Source organism: Pollicipes pollicipes, unplaced genomic scaffold (assembly GCF_011947565.3).
Source record: "Pollicipes pollicipes isolate AB1234 unplaced genomic scaffold, Ppol_2.1 Scaffold_7261;HRSCAF=8764_pilon_pilon_pilon, whole genome shotgun sequence".
NCBI lineage: Eukaryota > Metazoa > Arthropoda > Thecostraca > Pollicipedomorpha > Pollicipedidae > Pollicipes > Pollicipes pollicipes.
Window position 1 is genome coordinate 25529758 of NW_023597054.1, and position 20626 is coordinate 25550383.

A 20626-nucleotide genomic window follows, 5' to 3' on the forward strand; every position below is an offset into this window, starting at 1 on the left:
GATGATCGTGTTGGTGGGCGTAGAAGGGAGGACTGTATTATGATCACACACCTGTACTGCCGGTTACGTGCGACCAAATCGTAGTGCGCCTGTCCGTTTGACGAACGGACTCACATATCGTGTGCGTCAGTTTTTACCTCCGGTTCCCAAGACAACATGGCCGAATTTCGGTTTACGAGACAACATGGCTGAATCTCGGTCTACAAGACAGCGGCGCTAAATGTCACCAGGCCAGAGACCTCCACGCAAAGAGCAAGGCCATCAATTTGGAGATTAGAGCGTACATTAGATATAAAGCGTAGATAGACATAGATTAGAGCGAGCGAAAGTGATGCGCGCTATCATTTTTTTGTGGGAGACCAGTCGTTATATGATCCGTCCTCATCATATAACACCCAGCCCTTGTCTGATGAGCAGAAGATGGGGACCGTCCTCATAGTTTTTATTAAGTGCTGAACGGTTTTGAGAACGGTGTCGAAATTTTGGGTACTTGGATTTACACCATTTTGACACATGCACGATTCTTAAATTTCTGATTTTCGTAAATTTCTTATTCTAAAATTTTCGAGCATTTCATCATCAAATAAAAAGTCACAGATGGCGTCTATTTCTCTTAGGAAAGGCGCCCCAAACAGATATCCCCAAAGCTTTAGTCTTATCAAAACGGCTGTAAAATACATTAGCTGTCGCCGGCTGGGCGCATGATCTAAGTAGTAATTGGCTGTGCGTCTCCGAGTGATCAGTCACCAAGGTCACGCGACTGCGAGTGATGTCACCAACGTCGCGCGGCTCCGAGTGATCAGTCACCAACGTCGAGCGACTCAGAGTGATCAGTCACCAACGTCACGCGACTGCGAGTGATCAGTCACCAACGTTGCACAGTGACGCGGCCAACAGTCGGTCCAGAAATCCGCAAGAGGTGAACATGGGCTCAGAAAACTAACCGCTCACAACGGAATGCTGCGAAATGGAGGCGGTCGTCTCTGAAGCACAGCTCGCACAGCAACAGCTCGCAGCAACGACACACGAGAGTTGAACCCTGCAGTCGTACCAAACATATTTTAAAAGTCTGGCAGCACGAGACGGCGCGGGAACTCAGCCGGGCCCCAAGGCGGTAAGCAGACTGTGTGAAATAAAATGCATCAAGACAATCAGAAGTTATGAGATGCCCCTAACCAACAAAAGCGCATTATAGTTCCCTGATTCACGCTCTGGGAGAGCATTTTCGCGACCAAAGACAAACTGGCCGGTGAGCGTGTGAAAAAGTGAAACGAGCATCCAAGTGGTCCCAGTCCCAATAGAGCCAGAGCCCTCCACGCAAAGAGCAAAGCCATTGATTTAGAGAGTAAGAAAGCGAGCGAAAGTGATGCGCGCTACTGTTCTTTGCAGCTGGCGAAAGTGAGCAGAGGTCGAAACGTCCGCGCGTTATGTTCCTGTGGCACCGAAGAATCGGGAAAGCGCCAACCCAGCCGTGCACGACGTGCTGTTCCTGCTGGACAAGGTGGAGATTTCTATCGATGGCGTGCCGAGCGAGAAAGGCCGTTTAATAATTGAATAATCTAATAAAAGATAAAAAAGTGAAGCATGAACGTCATGCAAAACGTGATGCCCTAACATCTATTCACAAAACAAAACAGCAGCAAAACGTGTATCATGGTGAGGTGCTTGATGCCCACCGTCGTCACACCCGCGAAAACGGACGTCGGAGGTCAGAGGTCAAAGTCATGCAAAACGCCGTATTCAGGAATTGATTTTTTTATTAGAGAAATCCAACTAAATCAATGTAATAGTGAAGCTTGTGATGTTCATTTCCGTTACACCTACACAAACTAAATATCAAGATCAAGCGTAAAGGTCTTTTAAGACGAGCGTACCCTGGCATTTTTCCGTTACAGAGAAATCGCAATGGTGAGAGTATGATGTTGATGCTTGTGATAGCCGCCTTCGTACACTGAGTTGTACATACTTTAGTTGTAATGAGATTCGGGCGTGGATAAATTCGGGCGAACGTTCCACGTCGGGCGTAACGCGGCTTGCATGGATATGCACGACCTGTGTAGCTGTCATGTCCAGCGGGTGTTGCGCTCATACTTTTTATGTGCGCATCGATCAATGAGAACGATGCAAATTGGAAAGGTTGGTTCCAAATTGTATCGAAAGGACCTCGTGCTGTGATGTCATACAGTCAACTTTTCGAAATGAAGGGCCTGTCACTTTGCGGCCCTATGCCGGCCGCCGTCTACCAGCCTCACATGACCGCCCCGGGGGGCCGTCGGCCGAGTGACGTCACTCTCGGGCGCCGAGTGGGTTATACGCGGCCGCAAAAATTATACCCGTCAAGTCCTGGGCGTCTGGCAAACAGGCCATTCAGATCCGTAAAATCTGTCCTGCCTCAAACAACGCACGCCATCCGTAACGTAATTACATACTTCCCGCAAGTCATCATCGGCACCTCACCAACCAAGGCTTGCATCGCATAGCTGCCGTATCACAAGCGATTTCTCGCTTCTTGATTGGCTGAACCTGAAAGCCCGGCCATCGCGTCATGTCGCATTGCTTCTCATTGCTTAATAATGACGAGATATCACAATTTTTAGCGCGTGGTTATCACTGTTTCCGTTCGAAAAAAGCATAAAAGGAGAACCGTTACCGCGCTTGCCCATACATTCACTCGACTTCGACAAAACATTGCTGTTGGTTGTGTGCGTGGACAACGGCGTAGAGAGGGCATTCGTGTGAGTTTCTGGCAAATAAAAGCCCTAAACTTACCAAATATGCTCGCCTGACTCACAAGCATTGGCACGAGCTACACCTGTATCGTCATTGGTCCAACCAGCAAGCAAACGGACGCCTGCTTGTTTAGACAGCGAATGTATTCATTGGTCCACCAGCCCTTGGACTTTGCCGCTCAGATCATCGACCACGCGTTCCAATGCAACAAAGGATTCAACAATCTCATCACAACAATGACCGACCGCTTCCCTGCCACCAAGCAGGGAAGTGGTCACGGGCGCAGTGAGCGTGAGGGTTTGGGGAACGCACCCCGGGGTGTAGTTTCACATTCAATCGAACGGGCTCCGATCACCTCACCCGCAACTGAGCCGCCAGCCTCCAGAGTCGTCCGAAATGTATTATGCTCTGTTTATCGTAAGAAAGAACGGAATTAAAGCTGGTCAATCAATTCGTCACGAGCATCACGCTGAATTTTTTTTTCAAACAACAAAATTGGTCGGAAGGCCTGCAGGACAGCACTGCGGATCTCTCGAAGCAATAGCAGTTTTGGATGTTTGCATTGCTTGCAGCAACTTCATGTTTATATTGTTGGTCGAAATATATATATATATATATATATATATATATATATATATCTATTGGCGCTGGGGTTATTTTCGTTGGCAATTATTTTCACGTTCTAAATTCATTGCCTGCCTTTGAAGCAAGTTATGCTATACTTTCATTCGGTAATTGCTCCAAACTGGTGCTGTTTCATGAATAACGTGGGAAAATCCCAAACACAGAAATTTAATTCGCTTAGTTCCATTGAAGGTATTCAACAAAACGCTGAACATTCAGCTGCAGACATATGCACAATACATCCAGCTTAAACACCCCACACATAACTACATGCCACATCCACGTAAACGCTACGAAGCCGGCTGAAAAGAACGAAACGGAAAAACTTCTCATGATCGATGTGTCATACTGTTCTCATTCATCGTTGTCGCTGCCAGAGTCGGTGCCGAAGTCGCTGCTATCATCGGTTGTTACGACACCCGGTGGGAGATCTTCCAGCAGCCCGTCATTCGTCCAGTACTGCTGCTCCAGCCTTTTGACGTGTTCACAGCACTTACTCCAGTCCTCTGGAGAGACAGCTGCGACACCTGCCTCCACCAGCCGTTCTACCTCCGCCATCCGCCTCGTCAAGTTACCCTGTCTTATCACGCGCTTCATCTGTGCCCACACTAACTCTATCGGGTTCAAGTCGCAGCGACACGGCGGCAGGCGAACGATCCGATGACCATGATCTCTAGCAAGGTTGTCCAGAAAATATTCCTTCTTCCGGTTCTGGGACTTGACTAGCTCCAGCAGCTCCACCTTCCGCGTGCCTTCGTCGATGGTCACACCTGCCTGCTGCAACCACTCCTGGATTTCCGCTTTACGCCAGCTAGGAGTTGGCACTTTTTGGCACAAGCGGGAATGATATGAGGCATTATAATGATGATCACAGAGTGCTCTGGCACGTTCGGAAGCAGGCACTCGGTGAACCACTTCTCGTAGCAGTCGGCGTTCATCGACATATGGTAGTCGGCGTTCTCGCCATCGGTCCTGGGGTGGAGAAGTGCGCCCGGTATAAATCCTTTTGAAGAGCCGGTATGGACTATGATAAAACGTTTTCCTTTTCCAATGGCGTTCTTCCGTCCGTTGATTTGACTACCGTCCAGCCACGCCAAGTCCTCCATATCGTACTGATTATGCCATGTCTCGTCGGTATAAATGATTTTGCTATCGGGAACTTCTCTACGCAGCCTCCTCATCTCCCGCAAGAACTGGCATCTCGTTGCTGCAATATGAGGTTTCTCGATCAGGATCTTGCGCTTGTCGATCCTTCGGTACTTAAATCCGTTCGCGAGTAGGTGTTTTCTTGCGGTGGATCTAGACATGGTGACGCCGAGCTGTTCGTGAAGAGCCTCCGTGATGGTGTCCAGAGTAACATGTTTTCCGTCGATGTACATTTGGTGTACCATCCTCCCCATCGCGCAAACATCGAACGGATCTAGATCTACCTTTGGTCTTGCTGCAGCTGGTCAGGATCGGCTTGGCGACTTCAGTCAGGCACCATTCTGGGCTTCACGTTGTATGCGGTAGACTGTAGTCTTCCCAACGCCCGTTACAGCTGCTGTTCTTAATAATGGACTCTCCCGGACGGCGTCGTCGTCTCCCGCCTTCAAATTCATGTCCCGGTCTTCACACGCTATAAACAATTTCCCTCCTTTGTGCCCCTCCAGACGCTGGATTAGATTTTTCATTCATTGGTAAGTAGGTACTAAAACATAAAAGATATAAAAAGGCAATGAAATATACAAGAAAAAAAATATAAAAACTTTTCACTGTGTAAAATATTACCGCAACACCAAAGCGACGCCGGTCATGATGCCGGTAATTTTGGGGGCTACAGCACACTCGAATAATGACCCACGCGCAAAAAAACGTGCAAAACCGTTGGCAGCACTTTAATTCCGTTCTTTCTTACGATAAACAAAATAGTTACATCCATGGGCCCAAGTGAGCCCCGCATGGAAATGGAGCTAGCTTCAGTCATTTTTCCTGACTTAGATAGGCCTGGCTCCTCACCAGCTCTTGCAAAACTACGCCACCAGCGCGCTCCCCTGTTCACGCCCTTGAAGGTCAGACCACGCCGGGCCGGTCCCTGCCGTGGCCGCTGCGGACCGGACAACGAAGCTTCGGTCCGGCAACAGAGGGATGCGGCCGGAGGAGCGGTGTGCGGACGACACGGGACGGCGCGTTCGCCTGACTCGTCTGGTTTCGGCCCTCTGACCACCCTCTGTCCGCTACCCCACCCCCTCATATCGCTCTCGGAGTGCACAGAAGCTGGTTCGCTCCAGCCGAAGGCGGCCGGACGGCAAGCCGCGCCACCGGCCTGCACGTGTGGCGGGGCGATGGTCCCCAACGCCGCGGGGGTGGCGCAGCCGAAGAAGAGGCCGCCTAACAACAGTCCGGCTGTTAGGCGACAGTCCGCGGACTCCTGGGTTCGGCCGGACACTTCCCAGCCATCAGTGCATCGTCCACAGCACATGCATGCGCTCAGTACCGCTTGACAGTGTATTGTAAAAATTATCCCAGATTCAACAGATTAGGGAGATACCACTGCCCAAACTGGCGTAAAAGTACGTATAAATATTCAACAAGAGAGCGCTAGCAGATCTATCACGTCATCGCTTCTTCTTGCCCTTCTTCTGCTCAGTGCTGTGCGCTCCTGCTGCCTTACTATCCTTTAGCACGGCATGGCCAGTCTTTTTCAAGTGATCAAACAGTTTGTTCTTAGACTGAAACTCAGAACGGCAAACCTGACACATTATTTCGTTTGCTTTGTCCTCTTCTTCTGGTGCCACCTACAAAAGGACACATGCGGTTAGACAAAACCCTTACTCTGACTCAGTCACTACACATTTTTGTTAAAGCCCCGAGACAACAAACGGCGACAAAAACTGGGAATAACGGTCATGACAGCGGCAAAGGCACTGCTCAACGGGCAGTCAACACATTGAGGATATCTACGAAGACAAATCAATCGCCAGCGCAGCACACGCGCTGATGACAACCAACCACCGGTGCCGGCGGTACGAACACTGCTGTTGACCTCACCGTCTGCTGGTGCTGCTGCTGTTGTTCAGCACGCGCCTTCTTCCTGGCGTCCTTGGCCTTCTTGCCCTTCAGTTTGGGCGGCGCAGGGCCGGGGCCGGGGCCGGCGCTGGCGGTGTCCGTCGGCTGGGGCGACTCCTGCAGCCGGAGCGCCGCCACGGCCGCCGCCGCCTCGCCGTCGGAACTCGGCCCCGCCTCGCCGGCGTCGGCTGGCTCCAGAGTCGCGGCCGGCCGCCGCCGCTTCTTGCGGGTCCTCCGGCTGGCTGCCGGCAGCGGGCTGCCGCCTGCCAGGCGCGCTACGCGTTAGCGGTCGGCAGGCGGGAACGGACGCGTCTCGGTCGGGCACGAGCGCGACAGATGTCTTGCATTCGACTAGCGGTTTACCAAGATAGTGCGCACCATGTCATTTGTTCCTTCATCTGACCCATCCTTTTCCTGGCCTGTTCTGTGTGGCATTGGTATCGGATCGCAATACCAACATGAGGTGAATGAACAGCTAAATGGACATGATTTACCCTCAATCCTACAGAACGGAATCCAGAACTAGATCCCTTAGCTAGGCTAACAGCCATAACTTCTGGCCGTCTTTCCACTGGGCGAAGACAGGAATGAAATAGATCAACACCTGGCACACGAACCGATTTGCGCATATCACCACCAAATCGTAATGCAAATTCCATTGTAACGGCCAACAGCGGGCGTGCTTAAACAATACCAATCTGGTCTAACCATTACGTCAGGGGCATTACGTTCCACAGCATGAGCCATATCTGGAACCACGCCAGGGTGGCAGTCGAAAGCTTCTTAGCACCGTGAAACTACACAAGACACGTCGTGGATGACTACCAAACTACAATGACAACACCGTGACAATGTGACACTCAGCACGGCAAGAACACAATCAAACTGAGCCTGGCTACACCTCTTTCATGAAACTTCACGTCCAAACTCTTGCCAGTGAGATGTCCTTTGCGTTTCAATGATTGGCCAAAACATGCTTAGGATCCAGACAATGCCCTTGCGGATGGTCACGCATATGCGCACATACCACAGAGCACAGCGCACATTTGTCCTCACTTGAGTCCGTGCTCTCTCCAATACTCTTCGTGTCGGTAGCGGGTAGTTCTCCATTCATGAGTTCGTCCTCTTCTAGCATGACCTCCTTGAGGCGTGCAAGGTTCTCCCGGTGTTTCTTGGATCCCTCGTGATTTTTGAAGCTGGAATATAAGTTTGCACAACTCCTGTCCTATGCTTTACGTTTGAGGAATAGTGAGCCATGCATGAGTGAGTGGTAGGTACTATATGTTGCTAAACGTTGTACGAAAACGGATAATCACCAATTCGGGGGAGAGACTAACAAAAAATCACATCAAGCAGACATACCCGCGCTCCAAAACCACCCATCCAGTCGCTTTGGAGCCTGCACCATTCGATTCAACGCATCAATTCAACGAAATAAGGTGGACATGGCCTGGCAATACCGTTGTTGTTGTTTATTGGTGTCTTCGGGCGCGCCCACTGCTGTGGTCATTTGGCACCGTGACCTAACCTTAGATCAGACATCTAAAAAACGCGAAATGGAAATTGAGTATGCCAAAGTAACAAACTCGAATCTCGGACCCAATACTCCGATGCGTGATTACTCCTATTCCATGCGTCATACCTGATTATCCGTTTCAGTTGCGAGTATGGTGATTGTACGTCAGATCAGAGGTCATCAAATTTCCACAAATTCCAAAATAATTGCCTGCAGACGACTGAGACTTCAGAGCGTGCTGCTCGGATCCCTGCGAAACCTTCACCATTCGGTGCGTCACGCCCGGTTCTTTCGTGGCGTTGCGTACATGGCGCATTTGGCGTTGCGCACCATTCGACGCGCTGCGCGAAATTCCCTGCAGCTGTTTACGAGTATGGTGGACCATGTTCGCGTACAACGCGGTGAAGGTTTCACGACGATTGGGGCAATGCGACAGCCCCATCCCTGTCTAGCAACACGATCTCCGTGCAGGGACAGGACTAGCGATGGGCTCCCAGATTTGGGTTGTCTGCTGGCAAGAATTTTAGACTCCGTGAAATTTGATGACTTTTCACCTGATCTGGGGTCAACATATTAGCAATGCAATAAAAAGACAGGCATGGTGCATCGCACGATGAAGGTTTCGCAACGACCAGAGTAACGGGTTGTCAGAGCTACGTTGCATGCCTTTGCATGTGAAAGTTTCCCTTCGCGTTCTTCAAGCGTTTGACTCTAGGTCAGGTCACAATATTTCTACCAGCATGCTTACCCCATCAGGCCAAATCCATTGATAAAAGTTCAAAAGCACTCGGATGAGCGGTTTCGGAGAACAAGCGTGTCTGCTTGACGTCGGTTTTTTACAGGGTAACATATGTCAAGTGGAAAGATGCTCTGGGCATCCACTGCAACATGATACTAGGAATACACTAGCAGGTGTGCAATGTAGGCTAGGACTTCAGTTCACACTACGCATTTGACAGACTGTAACGCGGGTGCCACAATAGTGAATATATTTAAATTTTAAATGAATGCTATATCCAGAATTTCCGCAATAAGCTCGCAAGGAATCGCGCACTACATTACATTGCATTGGCTGTTAGTAAAACAATCGGTATGTTCTGTAGGAAAAAAAGGGGGAAGTTCTGGATTATCCAGCTTAGAACCCACAACCTTTCGATTACGAATCTAAGACGTTACCAACTGGACCTACTGAAATCATGATGCATATTTGGAAGGTCAGAAAACTCACGGCGTACTGTGGACGAGAACTTGATCTGGTACGCCTTGGTGGTTTAGCTTTTCCAAACAAAAAATGATCCGTTAATCCTCGGCGCAAGATAAAAAAGTTTCCGGAACCCGGACCCACCGAAACCCGTGCAAAGGAATTTGATTTACACCTTGGTAAAAAAGACGTGAACCCTATGGGCCCCTCAACCAGTTCAGTGACAAGTGCTAATAACACGTGGTGTTGAATACACCCAATAGTACTCACGATTTGTCCGTTTTGAATATTTTATCACAAGCAGGGCAGTACAAATTATTGTCGGCATCATCTTCATCGCTGTTCGACGCATCATCGCCAGATATTTCCTCGCCGAACTGTCGGGCAATCGCGGCTTCCATTTGCTGAAAATCGTATAAAGTTACGATCATAAACAAACAAAATGTCATGTGATATCACGTTTTTCCACAAAAAGGCTTTCAGAGCAGCAACAATGCCCTCAAGTACCGTATGTTTCGTGTCTGTCCCTTCTCTCAGCAGTTTTCTTCCCACTCCCAGTCGTACCCATCCCCGCCACATGCGCTTCAAAGTATTGTAACTGACACGATTTGTTCCTTCCAGACTTCAAATAGCGTGCCACGGAGAAAAAATATTAAATACCAAAGACTGTGGCCGCATCACCCCAAAGCCAGCACGATACCAACCATAAAGAACCCATTCACTACAGGCCATGGGGCAATAACGTGACATCGGGACACGACTAGAGCCAAAGGTAGCACTACATCATCATGCCTGGCACGCCACCGACTGGCAGATGCCTCCCTTCGCTCGCCCGACCAATACGAACTGAGCCAATGCTGAGTGCCGCCTCCACCCGGGGCCCAGTGCGCCGGCGCCGTTCCTCACCTTCAGCTGATCCTCGTGCTGGTCTCCGCGTGACCACTCGGCCTCGCGGAAACTGGCCAGCTGCTCCAGCCGCTGCTGACGCTGCTGCTCGCGCAGCTGCTGCACGCGGCGAGCGTTCTCGGCGGCGCGTTCCTGCAGCAGCCGCTGCTGCGCCTGCACGCGTCGGTCGCGCTTGCGCACGAACGCCACCAGGGCACGCACCTGCCGGCGGCACGAGGGCGGCGCTGACAGGCAGTGGGGGCGGGACGGCGACTGCCCACGGTCGACACCGCCGACGCGACGCAAGGCCAACCAGTCTCCTGACGGAGGCACTGCCACAGCCCGGAATACGGAACGGCAAAAACAGCCGCATCTCTGTCGCGCTACATTTGTTGGCACTGTAGGGCTGTTTCAGGTACATGTGTTCCTCTTTCTAAAGAAGTGAAGAAGTTTTTGTCACGCCCAGTCCATTGAAAATCAAACACCGCACAGTGCTTTGCCCCTTTTCTCTCCCCCCCCCCCCCCCCCCCTCTTGGGTTCGGTCTCTCGGTCTCTCTGGTTAAAATTAATGGAAAGTTTCAAACGAAGACTAGAACACAAAAATCGCCCCTTATGAAGCCCACGTAATAACTCGTGGATTAATCGCTACTTCGATGTACACCCCCAATACTTATATTTTACGGGTGAAATATGGTTCAGAACATCGTCCTCGTCCGGTGTGTTAGTACGTACACAACGTTTCGGGTTGTGAAACTGGTCACATCACACCGGTCGGGGAACTCGGCGGGAGCAGGATAAATCGTTGGAGCCTGCTTCGCGGCCGGCGGCCGACCGGCGCGGCCGGGCCCTCTCACCTCCTCGTTGCGTTCCTTCCTGGCCTTGTCGCGGATCTTCTTGTTCTCCTTCTCCATCTGGCGGACGGTCCAGCGGTTCGGGCCCTGCCGAATGTCGTACTTGTCCAGCCAGGTGTACGTCTTGCGTGTGCAGTACGACTGCCAGTAGGCGTAGAAGGGCTGCACCACCTGTCGAGGTACACCACGTTATGTCTTGCTGCGGCATGGACCACGAAGGGGAAGATGCGCATGCTCGTTGATCCCCGTGCACATGCACACAAGCCAAAGTTCTAGGCCCAGGACAATAACCAACTAGCCGTCACTTATTCTGATCACCGAATCAAACAAAAGGAAACAGTCACGGCGTACAAAACGGTTCGTACGACCGGCGCGTACATTCGCAGGCCTTCACATACGCTATCCAGAGGTATTTGGTGACTGCAAAGCGCCACATATCATGGTATTGTAGACTCGCACGCGAATTGAGAATTCCTACTTGCATGGTGAATTCCTAGTAGAATTTCCTAGTAAGTTCATTCAAACACGATGCACTGAGTTGGTGCACAGAAGCTGGAAGCCCACCTCTTCAAATACGCTTTGACTATCACCAAACTCAGGAATCTCGAAGTCGCTGTCACCATCTTTGGTAAATTCGGAATCCTCAGCTGCCAGGGTCTTAAAAATCTCCCTGAAACAACTGTCATCATTTTGTTGCCATTCCCAAGAGTAAATGTACGCACCAAACACGAATGGGAGATAACAATGACCGGCAGATTGCACGCATGTTTCCAATGGGGTGATTATATACATATACCTTTATAATATATATATATTATAAAGGCATATGTATGTATGTATGGCAAATGCATATATTATGTGTATATACATATATGTATGTATGTATATATATATATATATATATATATATATATATATATATATATATATATATGTGTGTGTGTGTGTGTGTGTATATATATATATATATATATATATATATATATATATATATATATATATATATATATATATATATATATATATATATAGATCACTGATAATACATGTCAGAATTGCACTTCTCTAATCATGTAGTTCATGAACACATTAAGCAAGGATTATATCACACGCACTGTAGAACATAACCACATATACTAAATAAACATGAGGTGTATCTGTGGCGATGACTACATGTTACGTCATACCGTTCAGTCATAATTGTCTCTGCTATGCACACGTCACAGCTACTAGTGGCATTGAAGAAAATTTAACACACCTGTAGACTGCATAAAACCCTTTTTCGTCATCGGCGTAACCCGAATAGCAGGATGCCGTGAAGTATTGGTACACGTTCAGGCTGTTATCCTTGTAGTCGTTGTCAAATCCTGCAATGAATTACTCCATTAATATTCCATACGGATGAACATCTTACGGCCATAGAGGAGTCGGAAAAGAAGCGATTACAGACGTGCACTGCAGCTTGAAAGCAGCACGCGGGACATTAACCGTGAGAACACCTTGAAGGGGTGTCATCTAGACTGTGTTGTTCCCTTATAAGAAGGCCACTGCATGTTGTCCAAATTCACAGATTTTTCGTTGCTCTTTTGCTTTCACCATGGGGTTTACAATGGCATAACGAGCACGCGGAAGTCGCACTCTCACTTACAGAGATATTTGCTGCCATGAAACAGTACGGTCACAATGCCTACGCCCTTTGTTTTTCTTTTCTTTTTTTTGGTGGGTAAGCTTTCATTATGAATCATTGGTTTTGCCAGCTCTAAGCAAATGCGACCGGAGGCTGTTTTCGCAAGCGTGTTCTTTCTTAAAAGGAGATAAAATTGGCTACAAATCCGCCCTCTTGTAAAAGGACACAAAGTTGGCCCCAAACCTATCCATTTTTAAAACAGCAAAATTGACTACAAACGAGAACAAGTACACGTGCGTATATCACAAATGCATGATAATACACTGCCACATTCCCACATGACGCATTCAAATTCCATTTCACCACGGCACAATACGATCCCGTCACAGCTTGGAGGGGTTTAATTACACTGCCCCTTATATTTCCGTAAGGGGCTTCCGGAATATCCCTAGGCGAACAAAGACGCTGCAGTACCTGTCAAGCATGGGTGGCAATCCACTTAATCCACCACTTACCTCTATTCACCATAACAGCACACCAGCAATCAAATCACAAATTTAGGTACGATTAACGCCAGTGCTCTTCTGCCATCGATCTTATCTCGGGCCCATCTCCGCGCGAGTTCCTCGCAAGGAAGTCCAGTGACAGACAACACAAGTTAAACTGCCCAACAAAAGTGCACCGCTTGGATTATCCGCTTTGACGGGCCCGGGGTCACGCCTATCACGCGTTGAAGTTCTCTCACCTCCGCGGATAATTTGTTCCCGGTGTCTATCGTAAAACGCCCGCTCTTGTGGATCACTGAGAACGTCGTACGCCTGCTGGACAAGTCGGAACTGGGCAGTCGCCTCCTCTTGGTTGTTGAGATTTTTGTCTGCCAGACACGAGCTGTCAGCGCGGGTGAAGGTCACAGTTTAAGGTCGAACTAGATACGTACGTTGTTAAATGCATTGCGAGGAGCATTATTCACATAGATAAGACAGTGGTAATAGCTATATTCTTCGGAGAAAAACCAGGAGGATGGAGATATAGATGTGTTCCGAGGAGACCGAGGAATAAGGTTATCACTACCGTCGATACAAGCAGACTATCGCTAGTTGCACAGGATACCATCCACGATGGCGGCACGTAACAGCAGAGCGAGCCTTTGCTAACCCCATATTCCTATTGCTCAAACAATGCAACAATCATCAGTACGCCGATTGTGTGGACATTTAACAAAGCACTTAGCAGACAGGCCATTGAGTGTCATTCCCTATAAAGTCACACTGCAGTGATGCGCACGCTACGGAATATGCGACACCAACAAATCAAAATACAAAAATATCATTGGATAAGAATACACATGTTAAGATGAGCACTGCATGCAGCAAACATCATGACAAATAGAAGCATCACAAGCGTTCTCAATTATCAACTCATCATCACAGGAAAAACAAAAAGAGTGGCTTTCTGGCCTATCATATCTTATACCTGGGTGCCATTTTAAGGCAAGCTTTCTGTAAGCTTTCTTGAGGTCTTCTTCATTGGCATTTCTTTCAACAGCGAGCACCTCGTAATGACACTTCATTTTTCACCTGTTGAACACAAGGCAAACAATTAGTTGGAACATCCGTCAGGCCCCGCACTTTGTTGTAAAACAAAAAACCAATCGTCAGGTGGGGACGGTGATACTGGGAAGTGGGCAACAACATTTGTGATCACCAGTGTTGTGAAACTGCGCCAAAGGTGATCAAATGACCTATCCTTCCTCTGTTTTATTTGTAGAATAACGTCTTACACAAGGTGCCAAAAAGCAATCACGACAACTTGGCATGACTGCCGCATCCTTACGCCAGATGCTGCAATGAGGCTCTACCTCAATGGTGCCGAAACCCCCGGTAATATACTGTTACATGTTATATAACTGCCACCCTTCGCCACCCGACGAGCTCCGCCGCGCGCTATGCTCTGCGACCACCCATCGGAGCGCGGGGGGGGGGGGCAGATGACCTGGGACCAACCGACGTCCAGCTAGAGGTCCCTGGCTGCTGAGGCGAAGGCTGCGCCCAGGACCAAGGGCGGTTGTGTTCGCGCTTCCCAGCCACGAGGTGTGCTCTCCGCCCCTGCACCACGCCTCCGACGACGTCACTGGCCTCGGCAGGGGCGTCGTGAGACGTGGCTACGGCTCGGGGCACACCCGAGAACTGTTTCCTATCTTCTCCATCGCTGACGAATGCCCGGTGACAGCGAGCCCCTCCCCCTCGCCCCCTCCCCCACCCTGCCACACTTATGTGTACATGTGCGCAAAATGCGATGCTGGCGGAACATGCTTGTGACAGCGACAAGGTCAAAGCAGGATCTTGTTTCCGACTGATGTGTTCACGTTCATGTTCTGAGGCACACACGACCACTACAAGTCGTCGTTATTGACGTTACTGGCGTTTTCTTGTCAGAATCACATGGTTGGTGCCCTCGACTCACCTGGCACCTTTAAGACTGTTAAAACATGTACATATGACGATTGTTCAGTTTTCAAAAACTGCGACAGCATCAAAACTTTTGTTGTTGTTCATTGGAGTTTTCGGGCGCGTCGACTGCAGTGGTCATTTTGCGCCCAACAGCATCAAAACTAGCACCTTTTAGATTTGGTTGGGATTTCAGCTCTTTCGGCCAAAAGTGGTCATTTCAGGGCTATGGGATAAAGGACAGAGGTGCGTGGTGGGGCAGTAGAACGGCAATCGTGGCAGATCTCCGATAACGAGCCTAACCCCGCACAGGAAACCCTGTCCGCGGTTTGCAAGGGTGAAAAGTCGCGGTTTGCTCGGTGCAAGGCTCATGCCAAGGCTGCAACTTACGTCCGTTCAAGGCTACCGGTCACAGTTCGCCCCGGAGGGTCGTGACGTTGGGGGTAGGGGGGGATTACAATTGAAGTGTTGGGAAAGGATAGATGGCAGATGATACCAACCAAATAAAGAAAATGTTTATTTGAAGGTGATACAGACATGCTATGCATGCTTCCTCAGACCAACCATTCTTTCATTATGTGTATGGCAAATTACTGATATGAGCTTAAAGGTTTAAAAAAAAAACATCTAATGCATTCTGCTCAGTGTGTTTATCTCATCAATTCACATAAATCATTTCAAGGCCTCCTCTATACATGGATTGTACACACCTTTTTTGACAAACTAAAAAGTGTGCCAAGCATAGGGTATTCCAATGAAGATCATTCCTAACCCATTGTCCATGTACTTAAGTTGCTGGTGCTCTGTCTAAGCACATATTGAGTCAATACAAAGGCTTCAGTAACTGGAAGCATGCTCCTGGTGCATACATACTGAAAATCTCTATGGGACATGTTCATGAAGGCTTACTAAATGTGATAAAGCCAGACAAACCAATACCACAGTCAAACAGCATACAGAGAGCCCACACACGGCATTACTTCAACATTATATTTCCAGTTTTCACAAAAGGTACCAAAAAGTTCCCATCAAGCATGTGTGACAGCCACCTCAAAACCTGGTTTGGATAAACCAGAAAAATTCACATGAATTTGAGATGATAGAGCTCCTAATAAGTTGACTATTCATTTGTGAATGCTCACAAAACCCTTTGCATAACTCGGGCTATGACCCTGACCAGGTATAAATACATTGTACATGCAAAGCCAAAGTCAGCAGCTTTGGACACAAAAAAGTGAAAGCTCAACTCACCAACCCCTCATGAGGTCAAAACCAGATACAGTTTACCACATGGTTTTGTGAAACCAAAACCATTTTGGCATCTGCAAACTTCATCAATGTTTTGCATATTTATTGGAGAATGGGACAAGGTTATCAAGGCAGTGGAAAATTTGTATTTTTAACAGTTGAACACATCTGTATCTTTGGCAGCTGAGCATATTAATATATTTTTGCCACTTTCTGTACACAATGTATGCTGTCATTTTCTGAGAACCCTGAGCATACTGTCACTTTCTGTAAATCCTGTGCATTCTGTCACTTTCTGGGAACCCTGAGCATACTGTCACTTTGTGGGAACAGTGAGCTACAGTCACTTTTGAAACATAAGGAGAAAACAATACAGACATGAAAATTTACGCCCAAAACCAGCTTTCAAGCCAGAATAAAGGACATGAAATATTGCCATTTTTCAACTTTGTCTTTCACCATGATGCTGGAAACCAAAGTGGCGTCATAACAGAAGCACCACACAGTGGTGTCAATCTACCACAAGGCCTACAATAAGGCCAAAAACTTTACACAGACTTCTCACAGAACAGAGAAAATTTATGAAAGAAAGAAAGATATGTGAATCAAAGCAATATCCTGCAAGTTACATTCCTCTAGATCTTCACAAGACATTGGTGAGCCATGCGCTCAAAGAAGATTAGTGGGTTCAGCCTATTCTTATCATAGATTTATGGATGATGCTTTGCGGCCCACCAGTTTATCATACACACCAAAAATTTCTGCATATTTCAAGCATCCAAAACTAGCTAAGTCTACCAACAACACTAAATAATTTTGACCATTGTTACCTATGTGCACTGAATTAGTAGCTGATAGAACTCACATAACATATGTCTAAAACCTTGCCTGACCAGTTTCATGTAAAGCAATGCAGGGATGCTTTGGTGGTACTGTCAAGACAGCCACTGACATGATCTAAACCATTAATATTAGAGTCATTTAATCACAACATTTTGAGTAAAATAACTAAGCCAGAGTAAACTGACAGAAGCTTTTATGACATGCCACAAAATTCATAAAAGCTCATTACATGACAAAACTGGTTTAACTTTCCATCTTATTTAACTGCTTAACACCAAATTAATTGCTTTCTTTTCCAGATAATGGCCAAGGAACAGCTGTTCAACATTATGCTACTGCCCAAACTTGATGCATCACATATGTTCCAACATAAATATATTAAGTACCACTGACAGCAGTAAATCATGGTACATGTACTTTGATATAAAAATCATACTTTCATCTAAGTTATACTCATGTGTCCTAGTTACCTATCACTGGTATTATACACTATTATGTATTTATGTTAGACAGCCCACAAACCATGCAGATTTGGATGAAATCTTGTTGGGAAAAAGTTTGGGCACAACTTCCAATTTGGGGCAATTTATCAACAATGTGTGGTACACATTAAGTTGGAATATTGACAGCACCTCATTGTATTCTATGACTTACAAAGCTAGCAGGATCAAGTCAGTTAACCATGGTACATTTTGATGACATATTGGGGCATAGGTAAGACATGCCTTCCCATTTGGGGTGGTTTATCAAAATATTCAGCCAGAAATTAGTGAGCTGGACCCTTAAGGGCACCACATATTCTAAGATATATTTACCTTGTCAAATCACATAGAATGACAAGTTCTTATCATACATCAAATTGTGGGGGTAGGGTTAACAAAATTTACCCAAAAGTGGAAGTTAATTATCCTATTTCAGGCACAGTTCCATGTCCCCAAAAACATCATTGGTGTATTTGCCATGGTCTACAGACTGGAGCAAAAGCACAGAAAATAACCCAATTTGATGACAAACCAAATTTCTTTGAGGGGGGGGGGGGGGGTAAGTAACGTTGTCATGGTTAGCAGACTTATTGCTAAGCAGACACTTCTATTCTAAAAGCACATTGAAATTTAATTCATAAACACATGCCTGTGGGTAATATTATATTAACAAATCGCATCACAAGGTAACAACATTACATATGGCCTGCACGATTCCCTGCACTAATGCAGCCGCCAGGTCTACAAGCATGCCAGACCCGCTACTTACGCCTGACGTGGCGGCGGCGCAATACAAAATGAACTCCCTCCTTGATATGGTTGCACCGTACCTAGAATGAATACGGGTCGCACCTGAACGCAAGCTTATAATCCGCTTACGCCCTGCGGACTCATGAGTGGCTGTAGGAAAATATTGCGCCTCGTGTCGCAACACGCGAATGTTCCAGGGAATGTTTCGTCGTCAGAGCGTTCAATTTGCCGCCGAATTTGTAGTCCGCAAGTGTGATCTGGAAACAAAATCTCCCTGCCTCAAAAATACTCAGTGATTGAAGTTACTTCACTTCATGGGGATCGTGAATTATAAAAGGCCACTAGGTCTGCAGGTCCCGGTCTCGTCAGACTCCCGGTCCGGTAACCAAACAGTCTCAAATTATGGGTAGATTCAGTGTGCGATGTCATACATAACGTCAGCCCAGTGCATATCAAGCCTAGACTTGAACTGCTCAACTGAGGTTGACGACACGACCGGGTGTGGAAGAGCCTTCCAGTTGTTGACGACCCGCGTGCTGAACGAGTTACGACGGACAAGAGTACTAGCTCGAGGTTTTCTCAGCTTCCATTGGTGTCCTCTTGTCACCTTTAAGTTGCGCCTCGTCAGAAACTCCTCTTCCGACAGCGACATGCATCCTTGAAATAGCTGGTACACTGTTACCATGACTTACCTGCGACGACGGTAGTACAGCGAGGGTAATTGGAGGAGTCTGAGCTTCTCAGAGTGTGGCTGGTGCCTCACGTCATAGACAAGACGGGTAGCTCGTCGCTAAACTCGTTCCAGCCGCTTCTGGTTCAGTTTGCCGCACGGGTCCCAGATGACGTTGCCATACTCTAAGTACGGACGTACTAGGATCTTAAAGACCAATGACAACGCGCGAGCATCGATGTTGGCAAAAGACCGCCCCACGACCGCCAGCATCTGGTTGGCTTTGGAGATCGCTTCCGCCGTCTGCACATGGAGCTTGAGTCTGTAATCCACGAAGATCCCGACGCACTTCTCGGTTGACTCGACCGCGATTTCGGCGCCGTCCAAGAAGTAGGTCAGCCTCGGGTAGCAGTTCCCGATATGCATTATTTTGTACTTTCCTGCACTAAAAAAGGAGGACTCGAGAGGAGCAGCCACTCCTTTGACCACTTAGCCAGGGCGTCGAGGTCAGCCTGCAGAGGTAAGTCAGTCAGGGACCTCGGGACACGACAGTCGACTTTGGTGTCATCCGCGAACATCTTGACCACGCTTCGCACTTGCTCTGGCAGATCGTTCACAAAGATTATAGAAAATGTTGATCCAAGCACTGATCCTTGTGGAATGACGCTGACGACGTCGGTCCAATCCGACTTCAAGCCCTGGACCCGTACTCTCTGCATCCGGTGGGTAAGAAAAGCCATGATCCGGCGTAGCAAATTACCTCTCACACCGTAAGCATGAAGCTGGAGAGCAGACGGTTATGAAGCACAGAATCAAGAATTTGCCAAGTTCAGGCGCGCCACGTCCACCGGCTCTAAATTATCTACCGCGGCGCTCCAATCTTCAATGACTTCTAGTAGCTGGGTGATGCAGGATCGCTTTGGGAGAAACCCATGCTGGGCTGCATGAAGAAGTGCAGACGTCGAGAAGTGATTAAGTAGGGGATCACGGACGAAAGTTTCGAGTATCTTTGGAGGGAATGGCAGTAAAGCTCACTGGGCGGTGGCTCCCTGGGGACTGTCGGTTACCTTTCTTCAAGATCGGGGCTGCCTCGCCAAGCTTTCACTACTGGGGTAGCCAACCGGATGTCAAGGATTTCGGAAAAGCATGCTAGGGGGTACAGCCAAGATATCTGCGGACTCACGCAGAAGCCTTGGGTGGACATCGTCTGGCCCAGGACCGCTCGAGGCCTTCAGAGCACCCAATGTTTTTGCCAATGCCTGGATAGAGATGTTCACGTTATCCAGAAACAGTCCAGTAAAGTTGCGCGGCAACACAGGCGTGGCACTAGTCCTTTCGTCCGTGCAAACACTGGCGAAAAATTTACAGGGGACATTGGCATTCCCTTCGTTACTGCTGGTCAACACTCCATCATCGTCAAGAACGTCCTCTACCCTGCATATTGTGCGTAGTCCTGAGTTGGCGTACCTCCAAAAGGCATTGGGGTTCCTTTTGAGGTCCGCTACGAATCCCATTTCATACTCTTTCCGGAGGTTTCTGGCCAACTTCCGAAGGTCATTGTGACGCTGCACAACCCTGACATAGTCCAGGACATCCTGCGTCCGCGTGTACGTGCGCCATAGTCTTTCCTTAGTCTCTTTAGCCGCATGGCCCCTGGGTTCATGTACAAGTTATTCTTAGCTTTATTCCTTCTCTTGACGGAGC

The 20626-nt window shown here is 48.1% G+C and overlaps 1 protein-coding gene across 4 annotated transcripts; it reads right to left on the reverse strand.

Annotated features, from left to right (window-relative positions):
- Positions 1-5823: 5823 nt before the first annotated feature.
- On the reverse strand, positions 5824-18416 carry LOC119112368 (dnaJ homolog subfamily C member 21). 4 transcript variants are annotated; one of them, XM_037236526.1, is made up of 11 exons: positions 18333-18416; positions 13956-14059; positions 13228-13356; positions 12114-12222; positions 11420-11525; positions 10859-11026; positions 10026-10226; positions 9390-9523; positions 7459-7598; positions 6385-6665; positions 5824-6131 (listed from the first exon to the last, which is right to left on the reverse strand). In XM_037236526.1, the coding sequence occupies exons 2-11, from the start codon at positions 14050-14052 to the stop codon at positions 5952-5954; spliced, it is 1545 nt and encodes a 514-aa protein (XP_037092421.1). In that variant the 5' UTR covers positions 14053-14059; positions 18333-18416; the 3' UTR covers positions 5824-5951. The 4 variants fall into 4 exon arrangements, with proteins under 4 accessions (XP_037092421.1, XP_037092422.1, XP_037092420.1 ...); XM_037236527.1 differs by having other exon boundaries at positions 18355-18414; XM_037236525.1 differs by having other exon boundaries at positions 18272-18405.
- Between the last annotated feature and the right edge of the window lie 2210 nt (positions 18417-20626).